Here is a 13701-nt window from a genome sequence, read left to right as displayed (position 1 = left end):
ACAGCCACTGATTGGTCAGCAGACAATTACGCCACACGGCATGATTTGCATAAGACTATGGCTTGGGAATCACAGATTTGCATAACGTTACGGCTGGTGATGGCTAATTGGTCGGCCGGAAATCACGCCACATGACATTTGCATAGTGCTACGGTTCAGTAAGCACTAATTGGTCGTCGAGTCCGATATTGACGCTATAAAAAGGAGACAGATCAACATACCGGATATACGTCACTCTCGTGTAAGTTCGACTTGGGAATTTTTTTGTTCAATAATAATAATAAAAATAATAATAAATGTGAATTCTTCTTCCTGGAGAAAATAAGACATTCCCTGAAAATAAGACCTAGCGCATTTTTCAGCGCAAAAATTAATATAAGACACTGTCTTATTTTCGGGGAAACACGGTAGTGCCGATTCGGCACCAATAATTAAATAAAAATAATGAGACGCTTTAAGCAAAATCAGAATTGCGCATCGTAAAATTGAAGAAAAATTGGACGAGTAATAATTTTTTCAGATTTCTCACACAATAAGCATTTTTACACGAACTAATTAAAAATCGATTGGTGCTTAATCGGCACTAGGCGCTGCCGACGGGTTTTAACGGCTATCGGCTATAGTAAATAAGGTAAACATTCCTAATTTTTTCAAGAAATGTGTAAGTAATGTTGTCAGTAACTGAAGCATAACAGTAAGTTAGTATTCTGGAAAAACTGAATAACACCATTTTCGCTTTCAACGGTTAAAATATCATAACAATCAGGTATAATGACTTCATTAAGCACCAAAACTTTCCAGTTAAAGATAAGAAATTTAACGTTAAAATAGACGATATAATTTGTAATGTTAATTTTACATATGTTAGTCGAGTACGACATTGTCTTTCATATAGTAATTAATTAACTGATTATCATTATTATATATGTTTACAGATTTCGAACATGTGTATCGGAATTGCATACCGATTCTTATCCAAAACCTTTCGTAAACACGGGATAAATGTATCAAGACACACGTCAGGGTACATAGTTGTGCCAGTCTTTATGACATTGTTGTTAGGCACAGGATTTCAAAAGTTCTCCCAAGACTTGAGCGAAGACGTTTTAGTTCCATCCGGAGGAATTATCGACAAGCACAAGTCGCGTTTGATGCAATTTTTTTCCCATAGATCTCGCGTCAAACTTCGACCCCGCAAGATTATTGCACGTCATTCACTACGGAACCGTTATTGTCGAAGCGACGGACGGAGGCTCGATTCTACGAGAGTTCGTCTTTCGTGAAATCGTCACTCTGGATCGGGAAATTCAAAATTTCTTTATCGACGAAGACGACGGATGGAACTACAAAGACATCTGTGCTAGAAATAATGGAAAGTGTTACGAAAATAAAATTCTTCGTATAGACAATAAACTGAAAGCGTTGCAAAACGGAACATTTCGGTTGAAATATCCAATTGGCAATACGAGCAGAAATTACGACGTTTTAACATTGGGTGGTGTGAAACTGAACGAAGAGGGTTGCGTAATATTTGCCAAAGCTGTTAAATTGTTCTATTTTCTAGACGATTCGAATAAATGGGCGGAAGAAAGAGCAATAACGTGGGAAAATCGATTCGTAGACATCTTGAATAGACTGAACCATTCTTACATCAAAATAAAGAAAGACGTGTCGCTTTCTACGCTTGAGTCGAAAAATCAGTTGTTTCTCGCTACTCTAAAATATATTCCGAGTTCTGTTTTCTTGATGGTTACGTTTACCGTTGTTAGTTGTTTATGGCCAGACTTTCTCCGAAGTAAACCTTGGACCGGAATCATGTCGTCGATAGCCACGGGAATGAGTCTAGTTTCTGGTTACGGCCTTCTGCTTTATGTGGGTTATAAAATATCTCCTGTAACATATATGATTCCGTTTCTTATTTTAGGTAAGTCATTTTTGTATAACGATAATAAACGATAGTTTGTTGGGCACGGCCGAATAGATAAAATCGCTAAACAGTAATGGTTAGTCAGTTCGCTATTCACTACTGAGTCGGTCGCGTGGAATTTTACGGGTTTTTCTCACGTGCTTTACACCTATTGGAGAGCAATACTTTATACAGAAAGTACTGCTGCCACATTGTCGCGTAAATTTCGAGTCCCCTCTATAGAGAGGACTCGAAATTAACGCAATAATGTGAGAGATATTTGTTTATATTTGTGTTGAGTGTATGTGCTTTAGTTTTTCCACCCGTAAATCGTATTAGAATTCTGTATCCCTGTACGTTATTATAACATTACCATTAAGTGATGCGTTAGAACAAGTTAAATTGGAAGAATTAGGCAGTAAAAGGTACTTGGATGAAGAGAAGTGTTTTAAAAGCGGGATACCTTATTTCGTGTGGACTGAGAAAAAAACATTAATGGCAACTAGGGAGTGTTTGCGTTGCACGGTAAAACTACGGCACATTATATTTATCACGTGAAATTCCAAACTTTTTCACCACTTTTTATATTACGTGTCGAGTTCTTGTCGAGTAATACGTGCTGGGGTTTCACGGCATTTGTCACAAAACATCGAATAATCCTAGTAAAGTAAATTCTATTCGATGAATAAATTTTAAAAACAACTTTAAATATAATAGCTAAGGAAACATTTTTGTAATTAACAAATGATATTTCATTCTGTTTTTCTATCACTTTACTTCTATTTGTAATTATTAGTTAATCACACGTAATATAAAATAGAATATAGAATATTTCGAGTGCTAATTTTATAGGCTATATTTTTTTATACACAAATAATATACACACATACTCATAGGATATATTTACATTTTTCATTTTAGTTATGGTATTTATTTGTGTTTGTACAATATTCTTATTTTATTTGAATAAATAATAAGAAATAATATTAATTATAGGTATTGGTATGGACGATACATTTGTTATGTTATCGGCGTGGATGAAAACCGACCCGAAGAAATCTGTGGAAGAAAGAATGGCCGAAACATTCACCGAGTCGGGCGTTTCTATCACAATCACTTCTCTGACTAATGTTGCATCGTTTCTAGTAGGAATATTCATTGCCAATATCCCTGTATATAAAGAACTTTTCGTGTTTATGGCAACGTGTTTGATCTTCGACTATATTTATCAAATTACATTCGTTGCAGCGATTTTGGTTCTATGTGGAAGAGCGGAAGAACGTCAATTGCATTCCTTGGTATTCGTAAAATTTCCAGGTAAAGTACTTTTGAATTTTTTATTTCTAATTTAACATCTTTAATATTAAATTATCAAATATTTGGTTTGATTTCTGTTTTTTATAATACGGGTAACTTCTGTAATATTTGCCTGATATGAATAGATAATAAAATGTAATTTTATGCGTTATGACTATAATTGATAGCGCATAAAAATTGAATATTTATTTGCATTCACAAATTTTAAATATATCTTTATTTGTCATTCACCTCCGATAATATGTCTTCGTGGCACAACATTTAAGAACGTTTGCCATGATATATTTTCGAGTCAAGAATCAATCATAGAAAAGATTAGTCACATCAGACACTTATTACGGTCTCCGTTAGAACTAATTTATTTTGTTTGTTTGCAACCTCGTGATGATCTGTCGATGATTTCACAATATATTCGTTTCAATTAATGTCCGGAAAGTTTTAAGTCAAGGTATTAAATTATAATGCAATTTATAAATTAATTTGTTATCTGTATTTCGTAGATGGCTCAATGGAGTAGGTCATTGAACAATTGCCTCAAATTTGTGCCTAACCACCGGGTAAACCGCGTGGAGTTTGTCGTGTATTCTATTTTTTGCGTATATTGACCGTATTCATCACGCCAGATGGCAGCACCAGCATAAAAACATCCTGGACCATTGATACTTCCGGTTCGCTTTGTTTCCTTGCATGCACAAGTAAACAATATCTGTTCCGAACTCTTCTTGCAAACGTAATATTTTATAATCTGCGCTGAAATGACATCAAGTGGTACATGTTGTGTAGCAGTAGGCTGCAGCATGCGGTCTGGGACGAATTTATTATCCAAAATTAAGATGTTTCGCTTCCCAAAACAAGAACCTCAGCGCGGAGCTTGGGTGTCAGCCATCGCTCGAAAAAACTGGCAACCTTCAACTTCAAGTAGGCTGTGTTCGCGGCATTTCATTTCAGGTATGCAATAATTCGTTTAAAAGCATATGAAGATTGTTACGAACTTCACAATTAGCGATCGTGTAAACGTAAACATTTGCTTTTACTGTGTTTACAGGCGCTCCTTCATCAGAGCAGAATAACCCTGACTGGGCTCCTACATTATTTCTACCAAATACGATATGTAACGAGAAGCAAATTCATCAAAATGTTGCAAGGTTCGAACGATTAAAAAAAAGAAGAAAAATAATTGCTTCAGGTATGTTTAATGTTGACATTGGATAAAAATTTTGTTCTTACCAGTAGATAAAGCATTTATGAATTTATGTTAATCAAGGCTCAACTTTTTAGTACCATTCTCAAAGCCAGGAAGTTAGTAACTTCCATAACTAGTTTATTAATTTGGTAATTAAAGCATGGTTAATGAATCAGATATTTTAAAAACTTACTAGCATTTTAATGGCAAAAAATGTTAAAGTATTAAAAGAGGATTAAAATGTTACTTGTCTTCTGGAAATCATACTGAAGTCAATGTAATATAACACGATGAAGACAAAATTAATTTTATTTTGTATATGTGAGCAAGTAGAACAAGTGTTAATTTCAGCTGTTGCTTAACTTCTGTATGTCAACAACTGTGCACTTCAACTAGTATAAATTTAGCTCTGATACTAGTTTGAATAGTATTGTAATTAGCATAAATTTAATTATACGAGATGTTTTTTCTTTTTTTTACAGACACTTCTAATGACAACCATGAAATTGCTGCAGTGGTTGAATCAGTGCAATCTCAAGAATGTGCTGTTGAACAAATTACAATACCAAAGCAATTATACTGTGAGTTGGTAGAGAAAAATGAACAGCTTCAACAAGAAAATGCTGAATTGCAGTTGAAGTTGGACACCCAGACGTTACGAGCAAACTACTTTCAGAAGACAGTGACTATGAGTGATACAGATTTTATTTTAAAAGATGATAAGCTGTTAAATTTTTATTCAGGAATAAATGGTGTTGACATTTTTGAGTGTGTCATTGCTTATTTGAAACGTTTCTGGAAACCAACTTTATCAACCCACTTGAGTTTATCTGAGCAGTTTTTGTTAGTTCTAATGAAGTTGAGATTAGGAACATTGAATGAAGACCTTGCCGTACGGTTTCAAATACCATCTTCAATGGTCAGCAAAATCTTTCATGAATGGTTGGAAGTTTTGCATTATAGTTTAAAATTTTTGATTAAGTGGCCTTCCAGACAAGAAATCAAAAAGTGCTTGCCTTCTTGCTACAAGCATCCAGACTTTGAAGGAATAAGATGTATTATTGACTGTAGTGAAGTTTTTATTGAAAAACCCAGTAATTTGCTGGCCAGGTGTCAGACTTACTCCAACTACAAGAGCAACAATACCATTAAATTTTTGGTTGCCATAGCTCCTAATGGTTGTGTGAGTTTTGTATCTAAGGCATGGGGAGGTAGAGTCAGCGACAAGGTTCTTACCAAAGAAAGTGGTCTACTTGATTTACTAGATAGGGGCGATACAGTGTTAGCTGACCGAGGTTTTCAAATAACAGATCTGTTAGCCTCAAAATCTGTTCGCCTTCTGGTTCCATGTAGCACCAGAGGTAAAAATCAGTTGGCTGGTGCTGATGTTACCAACTCTCGTGCAATGTCAAGAATACGAGTTCACGTTGAACGAGCTATTGGAAGAATGAAAAATTATAGAATACTTTCAACAACGATGCCGATTTCATTGATCAAACGAGAAAGTGATGCTGATATGGCAACAATTGACAAAATATTAACAGTTGTTGCAGCTTTGTGCAATTTAAAACCTCCACTGATTAAATAAATAAAAAAAGGTTTGATTTTTATTTGTTCATTTATTTATTTGCTGTTGCATGATTCACACTTCCAATTTTGTTTTGTTCTAGACAAATTTACACACTTAATATGAAAAGCATATTTGCACATACTACACAAAATCACAGTTCCTGATTTCATTCCATTACATAAACAGGTGTTTCTAACTAACAACAATTCTTTTTTAACAGATTCTGAAAATATTTCAGTTACTATGTAATTGAAATAAAATGATGAGAGTTTTTGCACTGCATGTTGCCAGAAAACCAGGTTAAAATTAATTTTTTGTATATGTACATCATTAGCACTGTAACATACAAAAAAACACTCCTTGACTTTTGCAATCCCCATCTGTCCTTGTATTTGTGTGTAATATTCATGTTCTTCACGAAGTTGCAAATTTTCATCTAGAAATTCTGGCTTAGCTTCTCTGACACTTAAATGCCTCTTAGAATATAAGCACTTTATTTCTAATAGTGCTGAACTACAACAGTCGCATGTAACAAGACCATCTGGTGTTGCTGCAAGAAATGACTGTGCCTCATCAATAAACAGACCAGTACTGCTAAGTTGAAAATTTGAGTGCAGTGGTAACATTCTTTGTACAAATAAGCTTTTTGCTACTGACTCATTCTTCTTCCCCCATTCAATGCTGTTGGCATGTGGTTCCTCTTGATACTGCATTACATCTTTTACAATGCTTTTGTGTGCAGTTTTACATCTAAGAATGCGACCAAACAGAGATGCAGTTAATCTTCCTTTTCGATACTTCCACCACAAATCCTCATTTGCTTGATCTCTAGTTTGAGATTCCACTAACTGAATATCCTGTTTTGTTAACTTGATTTCGTTGATGAGTTTGTTTTCAAGTTCAGTACGTGATAATGAAACATCCTTGAAACACAGAACTTTATGAATAATTGATGGTTCAGGTGACTGTTCGTTTGGTGCTAAGTCAAATTCTGATTCGCTGGCTGTTTCTGTTTCATCACTTTCAGACAGAGTGACTTCCATGATTGATGTTTTTTTACCAGTGGCCTGATTCATGAACAACAACATAAATCTATCTTTAGTAACAATCATAACTGATAAAGTTATAAAGACATTAGTTATATTTTGTAAATATATAATTACCTTCAGAGATTCCAGAAAAAATTTCTGATCTAACAGTGTTGGAGTTGGAGGATGTGATAACATGTCTGTTTTTTGTTTTTTGTTTGGTAGGAATGGATTATTATGCTTTGATTTTGAAAAACAAATATTTGAAATTTGGCTTGGTTCAACCTACATTATGTAAATGAATAATTTTAATAAAAATTACACAATAAAAACAGTTTACATAATGATTCTTAATAATGGTGCCATTACACAACATTATTACCTCTCTGTTAAATTTCTTCCATGAACATGGAAGAGAAGTGCATGGAGTTTCTTCATTAGCTTTCACTGTTGCTTCTATTGTTAAAAGTAATGCACCAAGGTGGCTGCAACTTTCACCAAGACTAAAATTATATCTGGGTCAGTAAATAATAATATTCTAATATTAATATAAAATTTGCATACCCAGCCATACATGTGCAGTGACCGCTTACAATAACTCCATTAATTTGCACCACTGCCCAGGGATGTTGAAACGTCTTCTTCTGCCCAGACTGTATTTTTCCTTTTAACATGCAAATCTAGGGAAAAAATGTTTTGGGCAGTTGTTTACAAACTCGAGATCACGGGTTGTGAAACAAGAGGTTAGAGTCTTCAGAATTTCTTTAGCTATGAAAAATTATCTTTTGTTTATGTATATTTTAAATTTACTAAACATTATAAATAAAGATTTCACACTCCAACTTGTTTCGCAACGGGCGCTAAAGTAGCAAATTTAATTCTTACCTTCAGATCCGTCAACGGGTAAACAGTGATTTCTTTCACCTTTCCACTCACTAGGTAATTATAACTCTCAAGTGAAGTATAATTTTTCAGTTGTTGTTTTGTGTAAAAGCAGAGCTGGTCTACAAAGTAGGCATAGAGATCTACTAACGTGATCTTAGGCCATGCTTTCACGTTATCGTGAAATAACATTTTTGCTAAATCGTCGTCCATTGGATCGGGCAGTTCTTGCTTGTTAAACATTAATTTTTGCTTATACCTATACCTGCTTAATTCATCTAAACCTTTATAATATTCGCTGGACATTTTTCGGAACAGAAATGATTGTGACTGATACACACGAGGTCTTTCGCATCGACTATTAACACACCGTTCACGTTCTACCGGAAGTTCAACTAGGTCCAATCACGTGACTAGCCCCAGGCTTTGTTTACTTTTAGATACGGTCAATAACTAAACCAGTTTCGCACAGAAAGACCAACGAGTAGGCAATTCATTTCCTATATTGCTAAAGCGTGCGATATGGCAAGGGAAAGCGATCGATCCAAATCAAACTATCCTGTAAAATCTGTAAAAAAAATGTGTTCCTTGTATTAATCAATTTCAGAAAAGAAACATCCATTTAATAAAACGTCGAAATTTTAACTTTTCTTACAGCATTTCAGGTACTCAAATCTTATTAAAAAATCCAATATATATCTGCAAAATGATCCATGATAATCGTGTTCATTTCATTCGTATTGTCAGTAACAAAATATATCGGCTAAAAAGTTCCCGGACACAATTTTTATAAATCCCGGAAAGGTTGTAGACAAATGTATGTTGTTACAAACAGCAAGAATACAAACCGATCTGTTATTTCCAAACTCTTCGTGCTTCATAAAGTTTGCAATTATTGAACCTTTCACGCTTTGCCGAATACCCGTTTTAACGGAATACATTAAATTATAAATTACATAATAAGGTCAACTTAAATGTGAAAACAACATTGCGTTCGCCTAACAGAAAATAGGCGATAAAAACGAACAATACATAGATACAAAGCAATCGCCATCGGCTGACTTGTTCTTGGATGGCCTTTTCCACGATGGGCAGGAAAGACGATAGTCTCTTTGTGGAAACAATGGCAAAGTTGGCTTTTCCGCCGTATTCAGCTGCAAGGATTGCTTGTTTCTTTCCTGTTCTGCCTCAATTCTATCGTGATACGACAAAGTCGCGCGATATCCTAGAACTTGTGATACTTGGCTATTTAACGATACTTCTAATCTTTTGAAGATGCAGGATAATTGGGAGCTTGGAGTATTGGCAACTTTCATCATTTTCACGACAACTAAAAAATGTTTTACTTTTGCAGTAATTTTATACTTACGTTAATTTTATCAATTTACGAAAACATTGATTCAAATGAATTAGTTGTTTTCAATCTGTTCTAACGAAGAAAGAACATTTTATGAATAGTTGAAATTGAAGAAGAATCGACGTTCACGAATGACCAAGAGTGTGTCTAGAAAATGTTGGAAAACTTCTTTAATCAAACGGAATTTGCCCGTATTATAAGTCGAATTTCATTTTAACACTTCTCGGTTTTTGCAGAAGAAATACTTACATTTGTACGTATATACTCTTTAAACAGTATTTTGATATTATTCTCAGAACATTACACCATTTTTTAGAAAATTATGGAAATAGAAATATTACCAAATTTNTACTGCTGATGAGGGGCATGCTAGCCCGAAACACGTGTAATATGTGTACAGAAACTATTACTACAGGTGATATAATAATGAAATTTTGTTCTTTCCTGAACTAACTCTCATTGCTGTGTCAATCTTTAAACACCAGTTTATGTCCTATTAATAAATAAAGTCCAAGTAGACAATTAAAAATAATACGGAAATAGAACATTACCAAATTTTATTAAGTATTGTAATTAAACTTCTATTATATATTTACGTGTTTAATCTTTGTATAATTCCAGAAAATAAAAATATTGCTGAAAAAATCTTCTGTTTCGTGCGTCCTGAAGATTCGAAGCAGAAAAAAGATAATCGCAGAGTTAGATTTACTGAACTTCTAAAGAATTTCAACGAGCTGATGAGGAAGAAAGTGACGGGATTATTTATTATATTATTATATTTTACTTATTTAGGAATTTCGATATGGGGATTGACAAAATTTTCTTATGAACAAGAATTAGAAACGAATTTTGTTCACGGTACTTATCGACATAATTATCACAAAACGAATGAAAAGTATTATAATCAATACAAGTACAGATTGCAGCTGTTCATCACGCAGGAACTCGATTATTCAAATCGCACAATCCAACAAAATATTGAAAATATGCTACAAACTGTCGAATCGAATCCTCTGATCGCTGGATCATTGACCGAATCCTGGCTAAGAAGTTATTTACAGTTTATTTCACAGATTAAATTTTATTTCTTCTTAACCGGATATAACGTGACAAATTCGGAAGATTTCCTTTTCGTTTTGCATAAATTATTCTTACGCTTTCCAGAAGCGAAAAGATTCAGACAAGACATCGTTTTCGATGATTCCTTCACCAAATTCATTTCTTCTCGTTTCTTACTTCAAACGAACGTTACAAGCAACGGAAGTTATTTCTACAATCAGTTTAAACACCTTCAAGAAACGTTGAATTCTTTCCCATTCACCACTGTCGTATATCATCCGTTGTTTTACTATTTCGATATTATTGACGCCATACCTAAGATAACAATTCAGACTTTATGTATTGTGTCGATCGCCGTTTCTATTATATCTGCCGTATTGTTACCAAACGTCATTTGCATCGTGTGTGTATTTTTCAGCATAATGTCGGTAGGTGTGGGTGTTTTGGGCTTCCTGTTCCTTTTTAATCTCAGTTTTAATGTGAGCTCCTTTTCTGTAATAATTATTGTTATTGGATATTCTGTGGATTACGCGGCACACGTTTCCTGCGCGTATATATCGGCGAAATCGAATAGTCCGGACAGACGATTGCAGAATGCAATAAATTTGACGGCATTTCCCATTATACAAGGAAGCGTCACTACCATTCTTGCCATTGTAACAGTTCTAAACGTTTCGGATAAAGGTCCATTGTTAGCGACAAAAGTGATTATTTTAGCCTGCGTAATCGCTGGAATTCACGGACTTACATTTGTTCCAATAATTATTTCGTTGATCGACAGGGTTTTTCAAAAATGTCTCTATTTTATATTCAAGTGGAAATGTTCAAATTCCTTCAGTCCTAATCATACACAAAGTGTACACTCAATTCAGACGAATAAACAGAAGACTTAATAATTATATTATTGATTATAGTTATAAGATTTGTAATATGTTTCACGTTTAACAGTTGCATTAAATTTACTATTATTATTGTTTGAATATATTTGTGTGGATTTCACATAAAATGTGTTATACCGATTTTTATCGTGTAAAAGGTATTTTATTTATGGTTTTCTATCACCCGAGCAAATTTCATAATTTTCTATTTTACTCAATATAACTTTTTATATATACTTATTTTCTGTCTTCACGTATTATAATATCACAATCGGATCATAACACAAAATCGGAAATTTTGTGTTATATTCAGTATTTATGGAAATTGGTTCCCACTGTGCTTAAATCGGATTTAGGCCAAGGACACGCGTGTAAAATTGTGTGGCAGAAAACTGAATCAGAAATCAGCATTCGGTTCAGTTTCTGTTTTACGCTTTTATGCCAAAACACACATCCACATGTAAAAATTCTGGCCGAACAGGAAATGTCACTGGACCTGCCTGTTATTTGAAATTTAGCACCTATGGCCGTTTGTAAACTTTGTTTAAATACGGTGTCTTTATACGTGATACTTTTTTTGTCATAAAGGCACTGATGTGGCCCAACGGATTCAATAAATGTTTCTATTTCATTTATTTTTCGTTTCTTCGAGACCGTCACAATTGAAGGGATAACCGTAGAAGACTCGACTGTGTATCCGCATACATAATTTACATATTTTGATATTGTTTATATATTAACGTATGATTAATTATATGTACTGTATCTATAAGTTTCTTTATTACTAAAATTATTTCATTGGTGTACATTAATGAAATAATTTTCAAGGTTTCATTCATTCTATTGACCTATTAAATACTTGTCTCTCTATCTATTGACGTACTAAATACAAGTATTTATAAATATCTTATAAATAAGTATTTATAAATATCTTAATAAACATTGTAAATATCTTAATATTATTTTCACGTGTCAATTTCTTAACATATTGTAGCCGGAAAGTAATAAAATAAACCAACTGAAATGAAAGAAAGAAAAACTGAATTAAAGTTACGTGTTATAAGTGCGTTGATTTATGACGAAACAATAATGTTTTTACCAAATATAAAACCGAGAAACTCACTTAGATCGGTTTTCCTTTTTTATTTTGCATGATTTTTCTTTTCAGTTTGTATCACGAAATGTTAAAAGTTTAACGTGTAACACTACAACTTACTGTATTTTATCACACAGAAAATGCCAAAATGCGAGAAACAAGAATCCGTAATTGACCATAAAAAAGTGAACCCTTAGTAACCTGATTGACGAAATAAACCAGATAGATAAACACACTTGTAGATAACCGTTATTCTCTTTTAGTATGTCACTCCCTATCGTCGTTTGATAAGGAATAATTGTTACGAACTTCGAAAACGGGTTTTTTCAGTAAAATATTTATTAATATTTGCAAAAGTTTTTTACTGCTGATTTGACGATTAAGCAGATCTAAATGTAGTGATTTATTTGTTTTTATAATTATGCATAAATTCAGATTATTTTTAACACCGGTAATCCTAGAGATAATTGCCGATGTCTGATCGTTAAAATATCTTTCTTCTTGGCACACTTTTCTTCCCTCGTAAGTATTCTCTGACTATTTTGTTTTTAAAATCCTCAACCTTCAGAAGAGAATAAATTAATTTTTGTTATATAATTTAAGTTAAATATAATGTATATAAATTGAAAAGAAACTACTCTGGTATATCTAGGAGTATAAGAAGCTTCGTTATTAGTCGTAAGTAATACTGTTTTGTAATTAAACTACACTGGTGCTTAATGTGTTAGACTTTATGTGAATCGTAATTTAAACAGCAAATATTTATTCATATTTATAAATTGGAGGGGTTTAAATTATACAGACTTTAACTTCGATATTATTTTATTACTTTATTATTATTTATGTTAAATGCATACTTTAAATTCTTGTACTAATGTACTTTAAATTAATTAATAATATTATGATATAAATAAATACAACTATTACGTTACTATCGAGACTTATGATTACGTCTGTAACATTATTTATTATTATTAAGAGTAATTGTAACAAATTTAGTAGTGCTTTGTATAATCTGTATGTATATGTATTATGCTGTCCTTTTTACGAGTGTATATTTATCTTCTGTAAATATTTAATCTGATAAAATACTGCAAGTTAATATATTTTGTGGAAGTTTTATGTATTTAAGCAGAAAACAGAAATTTATTCATTTAGTTATCTTTTCACATAAGCCTTAGCAATTAAAACACGTAAACTTTATTTCCGTCACACTTTACTTGGATATTGTTTAATAAACTGTAGAAATAAAATTCGTTCACGAAAATATTCTAAAATGGCGAAGAACTTTCGTTATTTCAAAAGAACATTGAATCTTTCCTTACAATTACTTTTATTTTTCTTATTATAAAATGCATAAGTTAAAGTAAACTTAATTAATACTTGTACTTTTTAAAATATTATTTAATTAATATTAGTCTATTG

The 13701-nt window shown here is 32.9% G+C and overlaps 2 protein-coding genes across 3 annotated transcripts in view; one reads left to right on the top strand and one right to left on the bottom strand.

The window, feature by feature from the left end:
• Positions 1-13132, top strand: part of LOC111614205 (patched domain-containing protein 3-like) — a 50212-nt gene extending 37080 nt beyond the window's left edge. Inside the window, exons 2-3 of the mRNA XM_023355587.1 lie at positions 2903-3223; positions 9865-13132. Coding sequence (XP_023211355.1) covers positions 2903-3223; positions 9865-11195 — 1652 coding nt within the window. The 3' untranslated portion in view covers positions 11196-13132. The remainder of the gene's footprint in view (positions 1-2902; positions 3224-9864) is intronic.
• On the bottom strand, positions 5833-8332 carry LOC111614206. 2 transcript variants are annotated; one of them, XM_023355589.1, is made up of 5 exons: positions 7890-8332; positions 7569-7684; positions 7387-7507; positions 7140-7289; positions 5833-7043 (listed from the first exon to the last, which is right to left on the bottom strand). In XM_023355589.1, exons 1-5 carry the CDS (start codon positions 8190-8192, stop codon positions 6030-6032), a joined length of 1704 nt encoding a protein of 567 aa, XP_023211357.1. In that variant the 5' UTR covers positions 8193-8332; the 3' UTR covers positions 5833-6029. The 2 variants fall into 2 exon arrangements, with proteins under 2 accessions (XP_023211357.1, XP_023211356.1); XM_023355588.1 differs by having other exon boundaries at positions 5833-7289.
• Positions 13133-13701: the final 569 nt, after the last annotated feature.

The sequence above is a fragment of the Centruroides sculpturatus genome, unplaced genomic scaffold (assembly GCF_000671375.1).
Source record: "Centruroides sculpturatus isolate CEXI.00-Female unplaced genomic scaffold, Cexi_2.0 scaffold1893, whole genome shotgun sequence".
Taxonomy (NCBI): domain Eukaryota; kingdom Metazoa; phylum Arthropoda; class Arachnida; order Scorpiones; family Buthidae; genus Centruroides; species Centruroides sculpturatus.
The sequence above is the reverse complement of the archived record's forward strand: the minus strand, read 5'-3'. Positions and strand labels throughout refer to the sequence as shown.

Coding starts and splice junctions, on each gene's coding strand:
- LOC111614206 (XM_023355588.1), bottom strand. CDS start 8,192: ATGTCCAGCGAATATTATAAAGGTTTAGATGAATTAAGCAGGTATAGG. Junction 7,685..7,889: donor ACCCGTTGACGGATCTGAAG/GTAAGAATTAAA, acceptor TTTTTTCCCTAG/ATTTGCATGTTAAAAGGAAA. Junction 7,290..7,386: donor GGAAGAAATTTAACAGAGAG/GTAATAATGTTG, acceptor TACATAATGTAG/GTTGAACCAAGCCAAATTTC.